Here is a 20,110-nt window from a genome sequence, read left to right as displayed (position 1 = left end):
ACTCTGCTTACATTGCCTTAGATATCTGTGAGAACAAACCTTACAGCTCTTAAATGTGTAGATTTTTTTGTCTAATTTTTATACCATGTTGATTTCATTAGACCTGAAGACGATAGATGACATTTTACGAACCCATAGATAGAATAGATGAAAAATGAAAGTTATTGAATAATCTTTAAAGTAACATAAAAAGATTTTCTTTTTCCATTATCAAATTTGCTTCATTTTCTTGATAACCTTTATTAAAGGGGCATTAAACAGTAAATATATTTAAAGGGATAGTCTAGTCAAAATTAAACTTTAATGATTCAGATAGAGCAGTGTTTGTAGTATACGCTGGTAAACGCAAGGTCACAACTGCAACGACTCTTTCCTTTTGGCTAAGGAGTGTCATTCGTTTGGCTTATGAGTGTCACGCCGCACCGCTCTAGCCGTTGCTAGGGGCACGGCGTCTCCTTCCCTGCACGTTGCCAGGGACTGTGTCGGGTCCGGAGGCGTGCGGTGCTGACGTCATTGCCTCACGCTCCTCTCTCTCTCATTCTGGTCCTGACGCCTGGGCGGGAATCCTGCACCTTTTTAAATGCCTTCTTATCGATCTATCACTGCTCAAGTATAGATGTTACCTTGTGTGCTCCTGGGTGTGATATTCTCTGAGTCCCTTTTTTTTTCCTGAACTCTGCCTGTCTGCCTGCTAACCCCTAACTTGCTGGATTGATTTACTACTGCTGAACTCTGCTTGCCTGACTACTCTGCCTGTTAACCCCTAAATTGCTGGACTGATATACTGTTGCCAAATCGTGCCTGCCCATTCTAGTGGTGTGCCGTTGGACTGCTTTACTGTTGCCAAATCCTGCCTGTCTGACCATTCTAGTGGTGTGCCCTTGGACTGCTTTAATGTTGCCAAATCCTGCCTGCCTGACTATTCTAGTGGTGTGCCCTTGGACTGCTTTGATGTTGCTAAACCCTGCCTGCCTGACCATTCTAGTCATTCTAGTGGTTTATCCTTGGACTGCTCTGCCGTTGCCACTGTGGACTGTCCTGCCTGTGGTGAGTGTCGTCGTCCTCATCTTACTAACTTTCTCTGCTCTGGGATATTCCCTATCATTCTGGCTCGACGCCGGGATAACAAAACTACTGGCCGAGTTCGGTCTGATAAAGGAGTATCCCATGAGCATTACAATGAGGAAGCTGGTCAACAGCCCCCTGAGAGGATTACGGCTCACTCTAGCTGTGCTGTGTCTTCTTCTTGGGCTATTAAGAACGAAGCTTCTTTGGAACATGTAAAGCGGCTACTTGGACCTCTTTGCACACTTTTTCAAAGTTTTACAAGTTTCTGGTTTTTGCCTTAGCTGAGGCTTCCTTTGGGAGAAAGGTACTTCAAGCGGTCGTGCCTTCAGTTTAGGTACGCCTGCCTTTATTTTCCCTCCCTGTCCATCCTGTGTCCTCTCTATCTTGGGTATTGGTTTACCAACAGTAATACATGGCATTGTGGACTCTCCATGCCTTTGGAAAGAATACAAAATGTATGCTTACCTGATAAATTTCTTTAATTCCTGGCATGGAGAGTCCACAAACCCACCCTTTTTATTTTTTTCTAAGGCAGCATTTTTTTCCTTTCCTTCTGTCACCTCTATACCCTGGGTTTCTCCTACTTCCCTGAGGGATTATGGGAAGTGGGAGGGATCTAAAGCTTTGGCTGGGGTGTCTCTGCCTCCTTCTGATGGCCAAGGCTTTTCATTTCCCAACAGTAATGAATGGCATCGTGGACTCTCCATGCCAAGAAAGAAAGCAATTAATCAGGTAAGCATACATTTGGTTTTTACTTCATTTCAGTATTGCGCTGTTTGCACATGTGCAGCAACTCTCCTTCAGATACCTGCAGTGAATCCTAGGTTTCATAATGGCAGCACCCATGATTAAAGGGAAATGCATCAAATCTATTTTGTGTTTAGTGTCCCTTTAAGGGAGCAGCACTACTTTGCTGGCAGCTAGCTGAACACATCAGGTGAACCAACGACAAGAGGCATTTATGTGAAGCCACCAATTAGTAGCTAGCTCCTAGAGCTGCATTTTTCCTCTGAGCCAGCCTAAGTATGCTTTTCAACAAAGGATACCAATAGACTGAAGCAAATTAGACTTAGAGAAGTATATTAGACAGTTTTTTAAAATTGCATGATATTGTGACTTTACTTTGCCTTTACCATGGATACAGCTACTTTTCTTCAGTCAGACATTTTTATTTGCAAAGTCATGTTTCTATTTATGCATTTATAGCAGTGTTTTAGACTTTTATCAGAATGATCTATTTGTTAATTTCTCTTAGCCTCATCCAGAGACACGAAGAGGAAGAAAATATAAGGTATCTATCTATCTATCTATCTATCTATCTATCATCTATCTATCTATCATCTATCTATCTCTCTCTGTCTATCATCTATCTAATCTATCTATCTCTCTATCTATCTATTAATCTATCTATCTATCTATTTATCTATCTATCTATCATCTATCTATCTATCTATCTATCATCTATCTATCTATCAATCTATCTATCTATCTCTCTCTCTATCATCTATCTAATCTATCTCTCTATCTATTAATCTATCTATCAATCAATCAATCAATCAATCAATCAATCATCTATCTATATCTCTACCTCTCTATCATCTCTCTCTCTCTCTCTCTCTCTCTCTCTCTCTCTCTCTCTCTCTCTATCTGTCATCTATCTATTTATCTATTATCTCTCTTTCTCTCTCTATCATCTATCTAATCTATCTATCTATCTATCTATCTATTAATCTATCTATATCTCTATCTCTCTATCATCTCTCTCTCTATATATCTATCTATCATCTATCTAATCTATCTTTCAATTCTTAAAGTTTACTTGTAAGAGAATATCTCCCCCGCGATATTTAACCTTTTCATCCTGTGAATCCTTCTTTCAATAATTATAGAACAATATTTAAAAATATCACTTGCGTTTCCAATACAATAAAAATAAAACAAATATAATATAAATTACATTATTTGGTTAACTGTATTATTCTCGTACCACACTTATTTATAGATTCATTAAACTGCTGGAATGTAACAAGACTGCTCCTTAACTAGTCTGCCCCCTCTGAGACTGCAGACAGCAATCAACCAGATCAGATACGATTGGGTTGATTGACACCCCCTGCTAGCAGCCGATTGGCTGCAAATCTGCAGGGGGCAGCATTGCACAAGCAGTTCACCAGAACTGCTTGTGTAATGTTAAATGCAATCAGCGTATGCTGTCGGCATTCAGCGATGTCTGGCAGACATGATTCGCTACAGCGAATAATGTCCGCCCACCATTTGGTAAATCGGCTCCAGTGTGTTTAACTGCTATTAAAAAGTAAAACTAGTGTCAAAACTCGCTTCACCTGTTAGTTAACTCTGTTGTAAGCAATGGTGCAAAGACAGCCAAGGCGGTCGCAGAGGAAGAAAAAGTATCTGATTCTTTGTTTGAGCACACTCTGTTTTACTGAAGCATCATAAGAAGCACGTTCATAGATTTTTACAGCATATTTTACTAAGGGCTAGATTACAAGTGGAGCGCTAATTGAACTTTCGCCTATAAACGGGCAAATCTGCACACGATAAATAACCAGCCATTACAAGTGGCTGGTTAATGCTACCTTGAGCTTGCGGTAATTTTTAAAATGTCCCTCAATTGCCCCCAAAATAAAGTGTAGTGATGCTTTTTAAAATAAAAAAGTAGCATTTTTATTTTTTTAAATAACTGCACAAAGCAGTTTTAAGGGCTTAAAGTTTAAGGATGTGGGGTGTTAGAGAAACTGAAAAGTGCCTTTACTTAGCGGCCTATGGGGACTGTGTTATGGCTTAAAATATATATGTACAGTGGGTATTGAAAAGAATCACCCCCTTGAAAAGAATCACAAGACAGACAGTTTGTATTTTGCAAACAGATAATAAGAGAGGAAAAGAGACCAACTCTAGAATACACTAGTAGCACTCAAGGGTTTAGGGGTTAATCTGACATCTTAAAAATGCTGATAATAGTAAACAACTTACTTGCAGTATGAGAAATGTGGGATCACAAAAATTAAAACAACTTTTATTAAGTCACGTAAACTAGGATGTTTAAATTAAAAGCACTCTCAGGTACTTAAAGGTAGTAAAATGTATTATAGCTTAAGGAATGAATAACCAACCATAATTGGTGAAAAATAATATGAGCTGACTCAAGCGGTTTCCCACCCCACTTGTGTGTGAGTCATGGAGGCCTATTTATGAAATGTCTGTCGGACCTGATCCGACAGTGCGGATCAGGTCCGACAGACATCGCTGAATGAGTAGAGCAATAAGCTCTCCGTATTCAGCATTGCAACGCCGCCCCCTGCAAACTCGTGGCCAATCGGCCGCCAGCAGGGGGGTGTCAATCAACCTGATCGTACTCAATCGAGTTGAATTCCGCCGATTCCAGTCCGCCTCATCAGAGCAGGTGGACAGGGTTCTGGAGCAGCGGTCTTTAGACCGCTGCTTCATAACTGCTGTATCTATCTTAGGGTTTATTTACTAACTACCTAGCTAAAATAAAGACAAATTTACCTGTAAAATAAAACCTAACCTTAGTTACACTAACACCTAACCTTACACTACAGTTAAATCAATTCCCTAAATTAAATACAATTAACAAAATTAAATACAAATACCTAAATTACAAAAACAAATACTAAATTACAAAAAATAAAAAACAAATTACAAGATATTTAAACTAATTTCACCTAATCTAATAGCCCTATCAAAATAAAAAAGCCCCCCAAAATAAAAAAACCCTAGCCTAAACTAAACTACCAATAGCCCTTAAAAGGGCCTTTTGCGGGGCATTGCCCCAAAGAAATCAGCTCTTTTACCTGTAAACAAAATACAAACAACACCCCAACAGTAAAACCCACCACCCACACAACCAAACCCCCCAAATAAAAACCTAACTAAAAAAAAACTAAGCTCCCCATTGCCCTGAAAAGGGCATTTGGATGGGCATTGCCCTTAAAAGGGCATTTAGCTCTATTGCTGCCCAAACCCTAACCTAAAAATAAAACCCACCCAATAAACCCTTTAAAAAACCTAACACTAACCCCTGAAGATCCAGTTACAGTTTTGAAGAGCCGACATCCATCCTCAACGAAGCCGGGAGAAGTCCTCAACAAAACTGGGAGAAGTCTTCATCCAAGCCGGGAGAAGTGGTCCTCCAGACGGGCAGAAGTCTTCATCCAGACGGCATCTTCTATCTTCATCCATCCGCGCAGAGTGGGTCCATCTTCAAGACATCCGGCATGGAGCATCCTCTTCTTTCGATGACTACCCGACGAATGAAGGTTCCTTTAAGTAACGTCATCCAAGATGGCGTCCCTTAGATTCCGATTGGCTGATAGAATTCTATCAGCCAATCGTAATTAAGGTTGAAAAAAATCCTATTGGCTGATGCAATCAGCCAATAGGATTGAGCTTCAATCCTATTGGCTGATCCAATGGACTGATCCAATGTCCAATAGGATTGAGCTTCAATCCTATTGGCTGATCTAATGGACTGATCCAATGTCTCTCCCCATTGATGTCTATGGGGAAATCGTGCACGAGCACGTACAACCAGCTCACCGCTGACTTAAGCAGCGCTGGTATTGGAGTGCGGTATGGAGCACAATTTTGCTCTACGCTCACTTCTTGCCTTTTAACGCCGGGTTTAGGGAAACCTGTAATACCAGCGCTATAGGTAAGTGAGCGGTGACAATAATGTGCAAGTTAGTACCGCACCCCTCTTACCACAAAACTCGTAATCTAGCCGATTATTAATTATTATTATAGAATTATTATTTAGCCACACACACAATATATTAGCCCTTTGCAGTCCAATACCATATACTTCTGAACCCTTATAAATATTTTTTTTATAATATTTATATGAATAATTTTTAATAGACAGTTTTTATATGAGTGAAAAATTATAATTTCTCCTGTTAAGTGTAGTCAGTCCACGGGTCATCCATTACTTATGGGATATTAACTCCTCCCTAACAGGAAGTGCAAGAGGATCACCCAAGCAGAGCTGCTATATAGCTCCTCCCCTCTACGTCACACCCAGTCATTCTCTTGCACCTAACTAATAGATAGGATGTGTGAGAGGAGTGTGGTTATTAAATTTAGTTTTTTATTACTTCAATCAAAAGTTTGTTGTTTTAAACAGCACCGGGGTGTGTTGTTTCTTCTCAGGCAGTATTAGAAGAAGAATCTACCTGAGTTTGTGTATGATCTTAGCGGACGTAACTAAGATCCATTTGCTGTTGTGATGTCCTGTTTTATGCAGGAACTTTTGCAGTGTTATTGAATTAAGGGTTTGTTGCTCTTTTAATGAATAAAACAGGCAGTATGATTTGAACTACCTGTTAGATCACTGGTGAGACTTTTACTGGTAGAAAACTTCGTAGATGCCAAATAGAGGCAAGGAATATTTAGGTAGAAACAATTGTTGCAATATAAGTAAGGAACATAAAGCAAACAGTTCTGAGTAAATGATAAAAGAAAAATGTAATTTGATACACTTTGAAAGCGTCAGTAATTGATTCCTGTTGTAGCACTGTTCAGATATGGCTTCACGCACTCACACACTCATTCATAAAATATATACATCACAGACAGACTATGGTAATAACCGGAAGATTCAGCAAGGTAATGTGGATGGTTTCCAGAAAGTGACAACGTAAGAACAATCCTTTGTAACTGGATTAAATATTACCTTCAGTTTGAAGAGAGCGGTTTTACCTCTGTGACCGGTATACAGCTTCAGTGAGAGTGCGGCTTCCAGACGCTGCAAGTAGATCCGGTGCTCCTTGATTCAGTTTGTTTGTTAAATTAGAATTCCGGAAGAATGAGTAAATACTTTGAAAGTAAAATGTACAACAAAAGATTCTAGCTTACTACTCCTGTTTGGAGAGAGAAAGAAATCAAAGCAAGTTAGGAATTTTCAAAGTAGAATCACAGCAATAGGAATGCGGTCAAATAAGCTGCAAAGGGAAAACAATTTTCAGGCAAGGAATGATGGTTCAGGTGTGCCTGATATAGGGTGGAGGAAAGGTAGGCGGGATATACCTTAAAGGTATATCACACACTCCCCCCACTAAGGGTCCCCCCAATTGACGAGAGGGATGGCTTCAAAGGATATCTGCGATGAAAAGACCTAATTAAACGGGGAGCAGAAATGTCAGTGCTACGATGCCAAGAATTGTCCTCAGGACCAAAACCTTTCCATTTTAATAAGTACTCTAAGTGATGATTCTTGATCCTAGAATCTAGAATATGTTCCACCTCAAATTCATCGTGGTCATCTATTTGTAACGCAGTTGGAGTCTGAAGACTGGATGGTACGGTAGAAGTATAAGGTTTAATCAGAGATACATGTATAGTGGGATGAATCCTATAAGCTGCAGGAAGAGTTAAACATACTGTCATAGGATTCAAAATTTTATTGATTACAAAAGGTCCAATGTATTGATTTGCCAATTTCTTAGAGGGTACATGGAGTTTTAGATTCTTTACAGATAGTAATACTTTGTCACCCACTTTATAGACTGGACTGGGTCTGTGACGTTTATCATAATAAGCTTTCTGGTAATTCTTTGCGTCAGATAAATGTTTTTTGACTAGGGCTAGTCTTGCTTCTAGTTGTAAAGAATAGTCTTTAGCGGCTGGAGAATTTACATCAGTTTTAGATAGAGTCAAAGTTGTTGGATGATAGCCATAGGTTGCATAGAACGGTGTCATTTTTGTTGAAGATGATACTGAATTGTTGTAAGAGAATTCCGCCATTGATAAATAATCTATCCAATCGTCTTGCAAATGGGAAATGTAACAACGAAGATATTGTTCTAATGTTTGGTTTAGTTTCTCAGTCATCCCATTGGTATGAGGATGGAAAGCTGTTGAGTATCTTGGTGTAATTTTTAATAATTTGCATAATGATCTCCAAAAGGATGAGGTGAATTGTGTACCTCTATCTGTTATAATATCAGTGGGTAGTCCATGAAGTTTTACTATGTGATTAAGAAAAACATTAGCTGTAATAAAAGCGGAAGGTAACCTTTTTAGAGGTATAAAATGTCCCAACTTTGTTAGATGATCTATTACAACTAATATAGTGTTAAAGTTCCTTGATTTTGGTAGCTCTACAATAAAGTCCATCGAGATCATGGACCAGGGTTTATCCGGAACTGGCAATGGGGTCAACAATCCGATAGGCCCTTTATGATCTATTTTATTTCTAGCACAAATGTCACAGGAATTGACATAATCTTGAATGGTTTGATTCATGTGGGGCCACCAAAAGTTTCTTCTTGTTTTTTCAATGGTTTTTTGTATTCCGGTATGACCGGATAAAGGTTCATCATGAGTGTGTTTCAATATTTGTTTCCTTAATGAACTGGGTATATACAATTGATTTTTATGATTTATCAAACCAGTATTTAAGTTTTTGTGACAGGATTTAGGTGTAATGGTTTCTTTTTCTTGTGCCCTTTTAATCTCCTCCTCTAGAGGTGTTAGGGCTCCAATAAATTTTTCGATTGGTACTATTGGAGTCATGGTCTCTTGAGGTGTCATTTCCTGTACTCTGGATAATGCATCAGCCTTGGTATTCAGACTTCCTGGTCGGTAAGTGATCAAGAAATTGAACCTATCTAAGAATAGAGACCATCTTACTTGTCTGAAAGTTAGAGTTTTACTTTTCTTCAAATATTCCAGATTCTTATGATCTGTGAAGATTTTAAATGGTTTTTGTGTACCTTCCAGTAAGTGTCTCCATTGTTCGAGGGATACTTTGATAGCAAGGAGTTCTTTATCTCCTATACTATAATTATTTTCTGCTGGTGTGAATCTTCTTGAATAATAAGCTACAGGAAATAATTCTGATTTGTTATCTACTTGTTGAGATAGAACTGCTCCTATACCTGAACTTGATGCATCTACCTCTAATACATATTGCAGCTCAGGATCTGGCATGTGTAAAATGGGGGCTTTGGAAAATTGCCCTTTTAAGTAGTCAAAAGCTGATTGGGCCTGTTCGGTCCATTTATATCTTTGTTTCTTACTAGTCAACTGAGTTAAGGGCTTTACTATATCAGAAAAGTTTTTTATAAACTTTCGATAGTAATTGGCAAAGCCAATAAAACGTTGTAGTGCACGAACTGATTTTGGTGTAGGCCATTCTAATACAGATGAAACTTTATCTGGATCCATTTGGATCCTATTAGGAGTTATTATGTATCCCAGGAATTTAATTTTGTTAACATGAAATAAACACTTTTCATGTTTGGCATATAACTTGTGTTCCTTCAATCGCATTAAGACCCAACGTACATGTCTTTCGTGTTCTTCTTCTGTTTTGGAATAAATCAGAATGTCATCTAAATACACTATGACACAAATATCCATTAAATCTCGGAAGATTTCATTAATAAAGTGTTGGAAAGTGGCTGGAGCATTACTCAATCCAAAAGGCATTACATTGTATTGGTATAACCCATATCGAGTCCGAAAAGCGGTCTTCCATTCGTCACCTTTCTTCATTCTGATAAGGTTGTATGCCCCTTTTAAATCTAATTTAGTAAATATTTGTGCTCCTTTTAACCGTTCTATTATCTCTGGTATTAGTGGTAATGGATACCTGTTTTTTATGGTTATAGAGTTCAAAGCCCTGTAGTCAATTATAGGCCTTAGAGTGCCATCTTTGTTTTTTACCAAAAACATGCCTGCAGCAGCAGGGGATGTGGAGTGAGATATAAATCCCTTTCTCAGGTTGTCATCCAAATAGGACCTTAAGTATACTAACTCATCTTGTGATAGAGGATAGATCTTCCCATGCGGTATTGGTGACCCTGGAATGATATCTATAGGGCAATCGAAGCTTCTGTGGGGTGGTAAATTTTCTGCTTCTTTCAAATTGAAGACCTCTGCCAAATCCTGATATATCCCTGGTATCCCTATCTCAGATGATGAAAGAATGCTATGAGGATAACAGGTGTTTATGCAATATGTTGAGTCTAGTTTAAGTTTTGAATGTTCCCAATCTATTTTAGGATTATGTTTGTGCAGCCAACTATATCCTAAAATAATAGTATGTAGTGATATGGGGATCACATCAAATGTAATATATTCTGTGTGCCCCTTGTTTATCATTGTGAGCAAAGGTATTGTTTGGTGTGTAATGGGTCCCTTATTTATTAAAGTACCATCAATTGATTTAACAAACACGGGGTTCTGCTTGCAAACCAGAGGAATTTTATTATTTACAATATATACAGAATCAATATAGTTCCCAGATGCACCTGAGTCAATCAATGCCTTGGAGTGTATATTTTCCTGATCCCACTGCAAAGAGAGAGGTAAAGTCAATTGTATTGTATCTGAGATATGATATATGTTTTGATAACCTGTTTTCTTACCCTTCTTTTGTCTTTGTAATGAAGGACAGCTTGAGACGTTATGTTCTTTTTGTCCACAGTATAAACATAAGTTTTCTAATCTTCTTCTCATTTTTTCTTATTACTTAGTGGCCCCTTGATAGTGCCTATCTCCATAGGGGTTACACTACCTTGATGTTTCTCAGATGTTGTAGTGTAAGTAATCTGTCGCCTGGGTATTGTGTCTGAAGTAAATCTCTCTGCTCGCCGTTCCCTGAGTCTTCTATCTATGGATGTGCTTAATTTTATAAGTGCTGGAAGAGTATCAGGCATTTCCTGGCGAGACAGTTCATCCTTAAGGTTTTCAGATAGGCCCAGCCTAAACTGATTTTTAAGGCTAACTTGGTTCCATAGTGAGTCTGTTGCCCACATTTGAAATTCAGTTGTGTACTCCTCCACCGTGCGCTTACCCTGTTTGAGTGCGCGTAGCTTAGATTCTGCAGTGATTTGTGTATCTGTGTCTTCATATAAATTAGACATAGCTTGAAAGAAATCCTGTAGTGAATCCAAAATTGGGTCATTATTTTCATAAAACCTGTTAGCCCAGGTCCTAGGCTCTCCTTGTAAAAATGAAATAGTGGTGCAAACCCTGATGCGGTCTGAATAATATGTGCGGGGTCTCATGGTAAAAAGAAGTTTACAAGCAGTCTTGAAATCTCTGAATTCATGTCTTTTGCCAGTGAAAGGTTGAGGGTATTGAATATGGGGTTCAGGTACTTCAGTACTTTTATGAGACATATATTCTTTAACAATAGCTTTTAATGCGGTATTATCTGCTTGTACTTCTGTTAAACCTTGTGCAAGATAATCTAATTTTCTTTGTATGTTAGAGAACTCAGTTTTAATTTCATTTGCATCCATGATATTAAAGTTTTGTTTACCAGTAACAAACCCTTAGAACACTGGGGCCTGAAAATTATGTGATGTCCTGTTTTATGCAGGAACTTTTGCAGTGTTATTGAATTAAGGGTTTGTTGCTCTTTTAATGAATAAAACAGGCAGTATGATTTGAACTACCTGTTAGATCACTGGTGAGACTTTTACTGGTAGAAAACTTCGTAGATGCCAAATAGAGGCAAGGAATATTTAGGTAGAAACAATTGTTGCAATATAAGTAAGGAACATAAAGCAAACAGTTCTGAGTAAATGATAAAAGAAAAATGTAATTTGATACACTTTGAAAGCGTCAGTAATTGATTCCTGTTGTAGCACTGTTCAGATATGGCTTCACGCACTCACACACTCATTCATAAAATATATACATCACAGACAGACTATGGTAATAACCGGAAGATTCAGCAAGGTAATGTGGATGGTTTCCAGAAAGTGACAACGTAAGAACAATCCTTTGTAACTGGATTAAATATTACCTTCAGTTTGAAGAGAGCGGTTTTACCTCTGTGACCGGTATACAGCTTCAGTGAGAGTGCGGCTTCCAGACGCTGCAAGTAGATCCGGTGCTCCTTGATTCAGTTTGTTTGTTAAATTAGAATTCCGGAAGAATGAGTAAATACTTTGAAAGTAAAATGTACAACAAAAGATTCTAGCTTACTACTCCTGTTTGGAGAGAGAAAGAAATCAAAGCAAGTTAGGAATTTTCAAAGTAGAATCACAGCAATAGGAATGCGGTCAAATAAGCTGCAAAGGGAAAACAATTTTCAGGCAAGGAATGATGGTTCAGGTGTGCCTGATATAGGGTGGAGGAAAGGTAGGCGGGATATACCTTAAAGGTATATCACAGCTGTTCTCGGCCATTCTGAGGAGCGAGGTAACTTCAGAACAGGGGACAGCGGGCAGGGTTCACCTGCAAAGAGGTATGTTGCAGTATATTATTTTCCAAGGAATGGAATTGACTGAGAAAATACTGCTAATACCGTTATAATGTAAGTACAGCCTTAAATGCAGTAGTAGCAACTGGTATCAGGCTGTTATGTATGTATGTTGGCACCAAAGTATTTCTGGGGAATGGCACTTCACTAAGAAAATACTGTATACATATAACTCTAGCCTCTCTGCAGTGATAGCGACTAGCAACAGGCTTTTATTCTTATTCATATATTTAAAACGTTTACTGACAGGTTAATCGTTTTTTTCTCTGAGGTACTTGGTGAAAATTTATGGGCATTATTTTCCACTTGGCTGTCGTTTATTTTGTATAAAATCAGTTACTGAGCTTCCCCACTGCTGTATTAAGAGTGGGAGGGGCCTATTTTTGGCGCTTTTACTACGCATTAAAAATTCAGTCACAGTCTTCCTTATTCTCCCTGCATGATCCAGGACGTCTCTACAGAGCTCAGGGGTCTCCAAAACTAGTTTGAGGGAGGTAATCACTCACAGCAGACCTGTGAGACTGTGCTTTGACTGTGATAAAAAACGTATTTATTTGTCAATCGTTTTTTTGGTATTAAGGGGTTAATTATCCTTTGCTAAATTAATGCATTTCATATGAAAAATTGATTGCTATAACTAAACCTGTTCATTGTTATATCAAAGTGACAGTTTTTTTGTGTGCTTCTTAAAGGCACAGTAACGTTTTTTATATTGCTTGTAAATTCAGTTGAAAAGTATTTTCCAAGCTTGCTAGTCTAATTGCTAGTTTGTTTAAACATGTCTGACACAGAGGAATCTCTTTGTGCAATATGTTCAAAGGCCAAGGTGGAGCCCAATAGAAATTTATGTACTAATTGCATTGATACTACTTTAAATAAAAGCCAATCTGTACATGTTAAGCAACATTTACCAGACAACGAGGGGGAAGTTATGCCGACTAACTTGCCTCACGTATCAGTACCTGCATCTCCCGCTCAGGAGGTGCGTGATATTGTAACGCCAAGTACATCAGGGCGGCCATTACAAATCACTTTACAAGACATGGCTAATGTTATGACTGAAGTTTTGTCTAAATTGCCAGAACTTAGGGGTAAACGAGACCACTCTGGGGTGAGAACAGAGTGCGCTGATAATGCTAGGGCCATGTCTGATACTGCGTCACAATTTGCAGAACATGAAGACGGAGAGCTTCATTCTGTGGGTGACGGATCTGATCCAAATAAACTGGATTCAGACATTTCAAATTTTAAGTTTAAGCTGGAAAACCTCCATGTATTACTAGGGGAGGTGTTAGCGGCTCTGAATGATTGTAACACAGTTGCAATCCCAGAGAAAATGTGTAGGTTGGATATTTTGCGGTACCGACGAGTACTGACGTTTTTCCTATACCTAAGAGACTTACTGAAATTGTTACTAAGGAGTGGGATAGACCCGGTGTGCCTTTCTCACCCCCTCCTATATTCAGAAAAATGTTTCCAATAGACGCCACCACACAGGACTTATGGCAAACGGTCCCTAAGGTGGAGGGAGCAGTTTCTACTTTAGCTAAGCGTACCACTATCCCGGTGGAGGATAGCTGTGCCTTTTCAGATCCAATGGATAAAAAGTTAGAGGGTTACCTTAAGAAAATGTTTGTTCAACAAGGTTTTATATTGCAACCCCTTGCATGCATTGCGCCTGTCACGGCTGCGGCGGCATTTTGGTTTGAGTCTCTGGAAGAGACCCTTGACACAGCTCCATTAGATGAGATTACACACAAGCTTAAAACCCTTAAGCTAGCTAATTCATTTATTTCTGATGCCGTAGTACACTTAACTAAACTTACGGCTAAGAATTCCGGATTCGCCATTCAGGCGTGCAGAGCGATGTGGCTAAAATCCTGGTCAGCGGATGTGACTTCTAAATCTAAATTGCTTAACATACCTTTCAAGGGGCAGACATTATTCGGGCCCGGTTTGAAAGAAATTATCGCTGATATTACAGGAGGTAAAGGCCATGCCCTGCCTCAAGACAGTGCCAAACCAAGGGCTAGACAGTCTAATTTTCGTGCCTTTCGTAACTTCAAGGCAGGAGCAGCATCAACTTCCTCTGCCCCAAAACAGGAAGGAGCTGTTGCTCGCTACAGACAAGGCTGGAAACCTAACCAGACCTGGAACAAGGGCAAGCAGGCCAGAAAACCTGCTGCTGCCCCTAAGACAGCATGAAGTGAGGGCCCCCGATCTGGAAACGGATCTAGTGGGGGGCAGACTCTCTCTCTTCGCCCAGGCTTGGGCAAGAGATGTCCAGGATCCCTGGGCGTTGGAGATCATATCTCAGGGATATCTTCTGGACTTCAAAGCTTCTCCTCCACAAGGGAGATTTCATCTTTCAAGGTTGTCAACAAACCAGATAAAGAAATAGGCGTTTCTACGCTGTGTACAAGATCTTTTACTCATGGGAGTGATCCATCCGGTTCCGCGGTCGGAACACGGACAAGGATTTTACTCAAATCTGTTTGTGGTTCCCAAGAAAGAAGGAACCTTCAGACCAATATTGGATTTAAAGATCCTAAACAAATTCCTAAGAGTTCCATCGTTCAAAATGGAAACTATTCGGACAATCTTACCCATGATCCAAAGGGGTCAGTACATGACCACAGTGGATTTAAAGGATGCCTACCTTCACATACCGATTCACAAGGATCATTACCGGTATCTAAGGTTTGCCTTCCTAGACAGGCATTACCAGTTTGTAGCTCTTCCCTTCGGGTTAGCTACGGCTCCAAGAATCTTTACAAAGGTTCTGGGCTCTCTTCTGGCGGTACTAAGACCTCGAGGAATATCGGTAGCTCCGTACCTAGACGACATTCTGATACAAGCGTCAAGCTTCCAAACTGCCAAGTCTCATACAGAGTTAGTACTGGCATTTCTGAGGTCGCATGGGTGGAAAGTGAACGAAGAAAAGAGTTCTCTATTACCACTCACAAGAGTTCCCTTCTTGGGGACTCTTATAGATTCTGTAGAAATGAAAATTTACCTGACAGAGGACAGGTTAACAAAACTTCTAAATGCTTGCCGTGTCCTTCATTCCATTCAACACCCGTCAGTGGCTCAATGCATGGAGGTAATCGGCTTAATGGTAGCGGCAATGGACATAGTACCTTTTGCACGCCTGCATCTCAGACCACTGCAATTGTGCATGCTAAGTCAGTGGAATGGGGATTGCTCAGATTTGTCCCCTATGCTGAATCTGGATCAAGAGACCAGAGATTCTCTTCTATGGTGGCTTTCTCGGCCACATCTGTCCAGGGGGATGCCCTTCAGCAGGCCAGACTGGACAATTGTAACAACAGACGCCAGCCTTTTAGGTTGGGGCGCTCTCTGGAATTCCCTGAAGGCTCAGGGATCATGGACTCAGGAGGAGAGTCTCCTTCCAATAAATATTCTGGAATTGAGAGCAGTTCTCAATGCCCTTCTGACTTGGCCTCAGTTAGCAACTCTGAGGTTCATCAGGTTTCAGTCGGACAACATCACGACTGTGGCTTACATCAATCATCAGGGAGGGACAAGGAGTTCCCTAGCGATGATGGAAGTCTCAAAGATAATTCGCTGGGCAGAGTCTCACTCTTGCCACCTGTCAGCGATTCACATCCCAGGCGTGGAGAACTGGGAGGCGGATTTCCTAAGTCGCCAGACTTTTCATCCGGGGGAGTGGGAACTTCATCCGGAGGTCTTTGCCCAAATACTTCGACGTTGGGGCAAACCAGATCTGGATCTCATGGCATCTCGCCAGAACGCCAAACTTCCTTGTTACGGATCCAGGTCCAGGGACCCGGGAGCGGCGCTGATAGATGCTCTGACAGCACCTTAGGTCTTCAACATGGCTTATGTGTTTCCACCCTTCCCGATGCTTCCTCGATTGATTGCCAGGATCAAACAGGAGAAAGCATTGGTGATTCTAATAGTGCCTGCGTGGCCACGCAGGACCTGGTATGCAGATCTAGTGGACATGTCATCCTGTCCACCTTGGTCGCTGCCTCTGAGACAGGACCTTCTAATTCAGGGTCCTTTCAAACATCAAAATCTAATTTCTCTGAAGCTGACTGCATGGAGATTGAACGCTCGATTTTATCAAATCGTGGATTTTCGGAGTCAGTAATTGATACCTTAATACAGGCTAGGAAACCTGTTACCAGGAAAATTTACCATAAGATATGGCGTAAATATTTACACTGGTGCGAATCCAAGAGTTACTCATGGAGTAAGGTTAGGATTCCTAGGATATTGTCTTTTCTACAAGAAGGTTTAGAAAAGGGTTTATCTGCAAGTTCTTTGAAGGGACAGATCTCAGCTCTGTCCATCCTTTTACACAAACGTCTGTCAGAAGTTCCAGACGTTCAGGCTTTTTGTCAGGCTTTGGGCAGGATTAAGCCTGTGTTTAAGACTGTTGCTCCACCATGGAGCTTAAACTTAGTTCTTAACGTTTTACAGGGTGTTCCGTTTGAACCCCTTCATTCCATTGATATCAAGCTGTTATCTTGGAAAGTTCTGTTTTTAATGGCTATTTCCTCGGCTCGTAGAGTCTCTGAGTTATCGGCCTTACATTGTGATTCTCCTTATCTGATTTTTCATTCAGACAAGGTAGTTCTGCGTACTAAACCTGGGTTCTTACCTAAGGTAGTCACTAACAAGAATATCAATCAAGAGATTGTTGTTCCATCATTGTGCCCTAACCCTTCTTCAAAGAAGGAACGACTTCTGCACAATCTAGACGTAGTCCGTGCCCTGAAATTTTATTTACAGGCAACTAAAGATTTTCGCCAAACTTCTTCCCTGTTTGTCATTTATTCTGGACAGAGGAGAGGTCAAAAAGCATCTGCTACCTCTCTCTCTTTTTGGCTTCGTAGCATAATACGTTTAGCCTATGAGACTGCTGGACAGCAGCCTCCTGAAAGAATTACAGCTCATTCTACGAGAGCTGTGGCTTCCACGTGGGCCTTTAAGAATGAGGCCTCTGTTGAACAGATTTGCAAGGCTGCAACTTGGTCTTCTCTTCATACTTTTTCCAAATTTTACAAATTTGACACTTTTGCTTCTTCTGAGGCTGTTTTTGGGAGAAAGGTTCTTCAGGCAGTGGTTCCTTCCGTGTAAAGATCCTGCCTGTCCCTCCCGTCATCCGTGTACTTTAGCTTTGGTATTGGTATCCCATAAGTAATGGATGACCCGTGGACTGACTACACTTAACAGGAGAAAACATAATTTATGCTTACCTGATAAATTCCTTTCTCCTGTAGTGTAGTCAGTCCACGGCCCGCCCTGTTTTTTATGGCAGGTCTAAATTTTAAATTATACTCCAATCACCACTGCACCCTATAGTTTCTCCTTTCTCGTTTGGTTTTCGGTCGAATGACTGGGTGTGACGTAGAGGGGAGGAGCTATATAGCAGCTCTGCTTGGGTGATCCTCTTGCACTTCCTGTTAGGGAGGAGTTAATATCCCATAAGTAATGGATGACCCGTGGACTGACTACACTACAGGAGAAAGGAATTTATCAGGTAAGCATAAATTATGTTGTTGTGTTTGGTGCAACTTTTATTATAGCCCTAACCCTTTACGTGAGGTCTTCAGTTGCGGTAACCTGACGCATCTTAAACTGAATTGCGCTCAAGTGAATGTGTTTACTTTAAACAAGCGCGCTATTTGTAATCAAGCCCTTAGTATTGGATTTCTCTTTTCTTTAGAATCAAGGCCCAGAAGATGAGGATGCAGATGTTGTATCTCTCAAACGTCACAAGGTTGGTTAAGTATTCGCCTACAAAGTCACATAAAAAGTGATTCAGTAATGACTTTATGTAGTTTATATTTTTATATGGAAAAATATCCTTGTTTGTGAAGCAGAATAATGTAAATAGTTTGGATGGAACAAAAGAAAATATTGTCTAATTTGTGAAATGTTTAGGAATGATAACACAATTAGGTGCAATTTGTCTGTTAACAAATGTTTAGTAGATGAAAACAACAATAATTTACTAGAGGTCTTAAATAAACCAAAATGTTTTAAATATGCAATATAGATTTGTAAGTTAAGGGTTTTGATTTATTCAATTTGGGCTAGATTTCAAGTGGAGCGCTAAATTATCGCAAAATGTGCCTGTTTGCGGGAGCATGATAATTAATCAGCCATTACAAGCGGCTGGTTGTTGTTACTGCAAGATCCGATCTCTGGTTAATTTTCTAAAAGTGCCCCAAATGCCTTCAAAATAGAGGGCATTATATATTTTTATTTAAAAAAATAATTAGCTTTTTTTTTATTAAAAAAAAATGCACTAGGCAGATTTGGAGCTTTACAGTTGGTGGGAGTGGGGTGTTTCATATACGGTACGTATGTGTTTAAAAATGCTGCCCATCTCTGCGCTACTTACTCCGGCACAAGGTCAGAGATGGTATCAGAACGAGGCTCCCAAAGGATGGAATTGCACTCTTGTGAGCACAATACTTCCTAGCAATGCGAACGCAAGCTCGCGTTTGCATTGTGATTTACTTGTAATACCAGCGCACATTATCGTGTGCTGGTATTGCAAAGTAGAGCGCTAATATGGCTTGCAAGGAAGCAATATTTAGAGCTCTATTTGTAATCTAGCCCTTTATTTTTATATTTTTGATTTATATTTTTTACTACAGGAAGGAAGAGGACGTTTAGGAACTCAGAGGGACAAGTGCCTTAAGGTATTTTTTTATATTGTGCAAAATTATTGTAACGTAAAGGGACATGTATATGCAAAAAAATTCTAATTTGTTAAACACACAGGTAGAACCTTGCTCACAAATTGCAAGCATTGCAGCTCTCAAACAGGAAACTGCTTCTGATTGGCTCTTCAACCGTGTTACAATGTTTGCTAGGATCGCTATCAGAATCAGTAGTGCAAAAATGAAATGCTTTAACGAATTAGAGAATGACATTTTTAGAATGTCCCTTTAAGAATTGAATTATGCTTTAGCTGTCATTGTACCAATAAGCTTTTAATGTTAGTGTTTTTTTTATTTCAGGGTGAGCCGGGAGATCAAGGTCGGAAGGTAATTTACCTTTTAGTTGTAGTAGAGCCATAGATCATATAGTGCCGTAATGAAAACAGAACATCTGCATTTTTTTTTCTAATGTTTAATTGTAACAGGACCAGTAATGATGACTGATGACATTTTAAATTAGACGTAGAATTCTGCACGTCCCACAAAGCTGTTGCATAGGTGTGTGTGCATGTGCTATGCTGAAGCACCTATTTAGCAGCAACATAAACACAGCAGCAAAGCTACAGATCTGTTATAGTGATACCAATTTATTGACTGCTTCATACTCATTCTGCTTTATTTAGTGATGTTCTATATGGGGTCTCTCAGTTGTTTCTGACCCCAGTAACTATAGAACTGCAACTTATAACAATTAGTCACCAGGGGCAAGATTACATATGCGGCGTCGCCCACAAAAGCCGGCGACGACAATTATTACGTGGTTTTAAATGCGGCGCATATATTTCACCCGACGCACGCAATTTTTACTCCCATGAGCTAACACAGAACCGCGTCGCAAATCGGTATCACATATTCAGTGCAAGGACTTACGCAAAAATTTAGACATTTTGCTCCATTTTCACCTTGCCACACATAGTAAGGCACAGCAAGCCTTGCGCTGAGTATGAAAGTACCGTAACTCCCGTAACTGCCTGAAAATATTAACAAACACCTAACGCAGTATATTAACCCCTAATCCGCCATTAACCCACATCGCAATTAACGTAATAAATGT

General features: G+C 39.9%; 1 protein-coding gene across 1 annotated transcript in view; it reads left to right on the top strand.

Annotated features, from left to right (window-relative positions):
• Window positions 1–20,110, top strand: part of LOC128664316 (collagen alpha-1(VII) chain-like) — a 913,939-nt gene that overhangs the window by 461,952 nt on the left and 431,877 nt on the right. Inside the window, exons 72-75 of the mRNA XM_053719156.1 lie at window positions 2,324–2,359; window positions 18,051–18,104; window positions 18,991–19,035; window positions 19,357–19,383. Of these exons, the coding sequence (XP_053575131.1) occupies window positions 2,324–2,359; window positions 18,051–18,104; window positions 18,991–19,035; window positions 19,357–19,383 (162 nt within the window). The remainder of the gene's footprint in view (window positions 1–2,323; window positions 2,360–18,050; window positions 18,105–18,990; window positions 19,036–19,356; window positions 19,384–20,110) is intronic.

The sequence above is a fragment of the Bombina bombina genome, chromosome 6, assembly GCF_027579735.1.
Source record: "Bombina bombina isolate aBomBom1 chromosome 6, aBomBom1.pri, whole genome shotgun sequence".
Lineage (NCBI taxonomy): Eukaryota > Metazoa > Chordata > Amphibia > Anura > Bombinatoridae > Bombina > Bombina bombina.
This window is presented reverse-complemented; position numbering and strand designations above follow the sequence as displayed.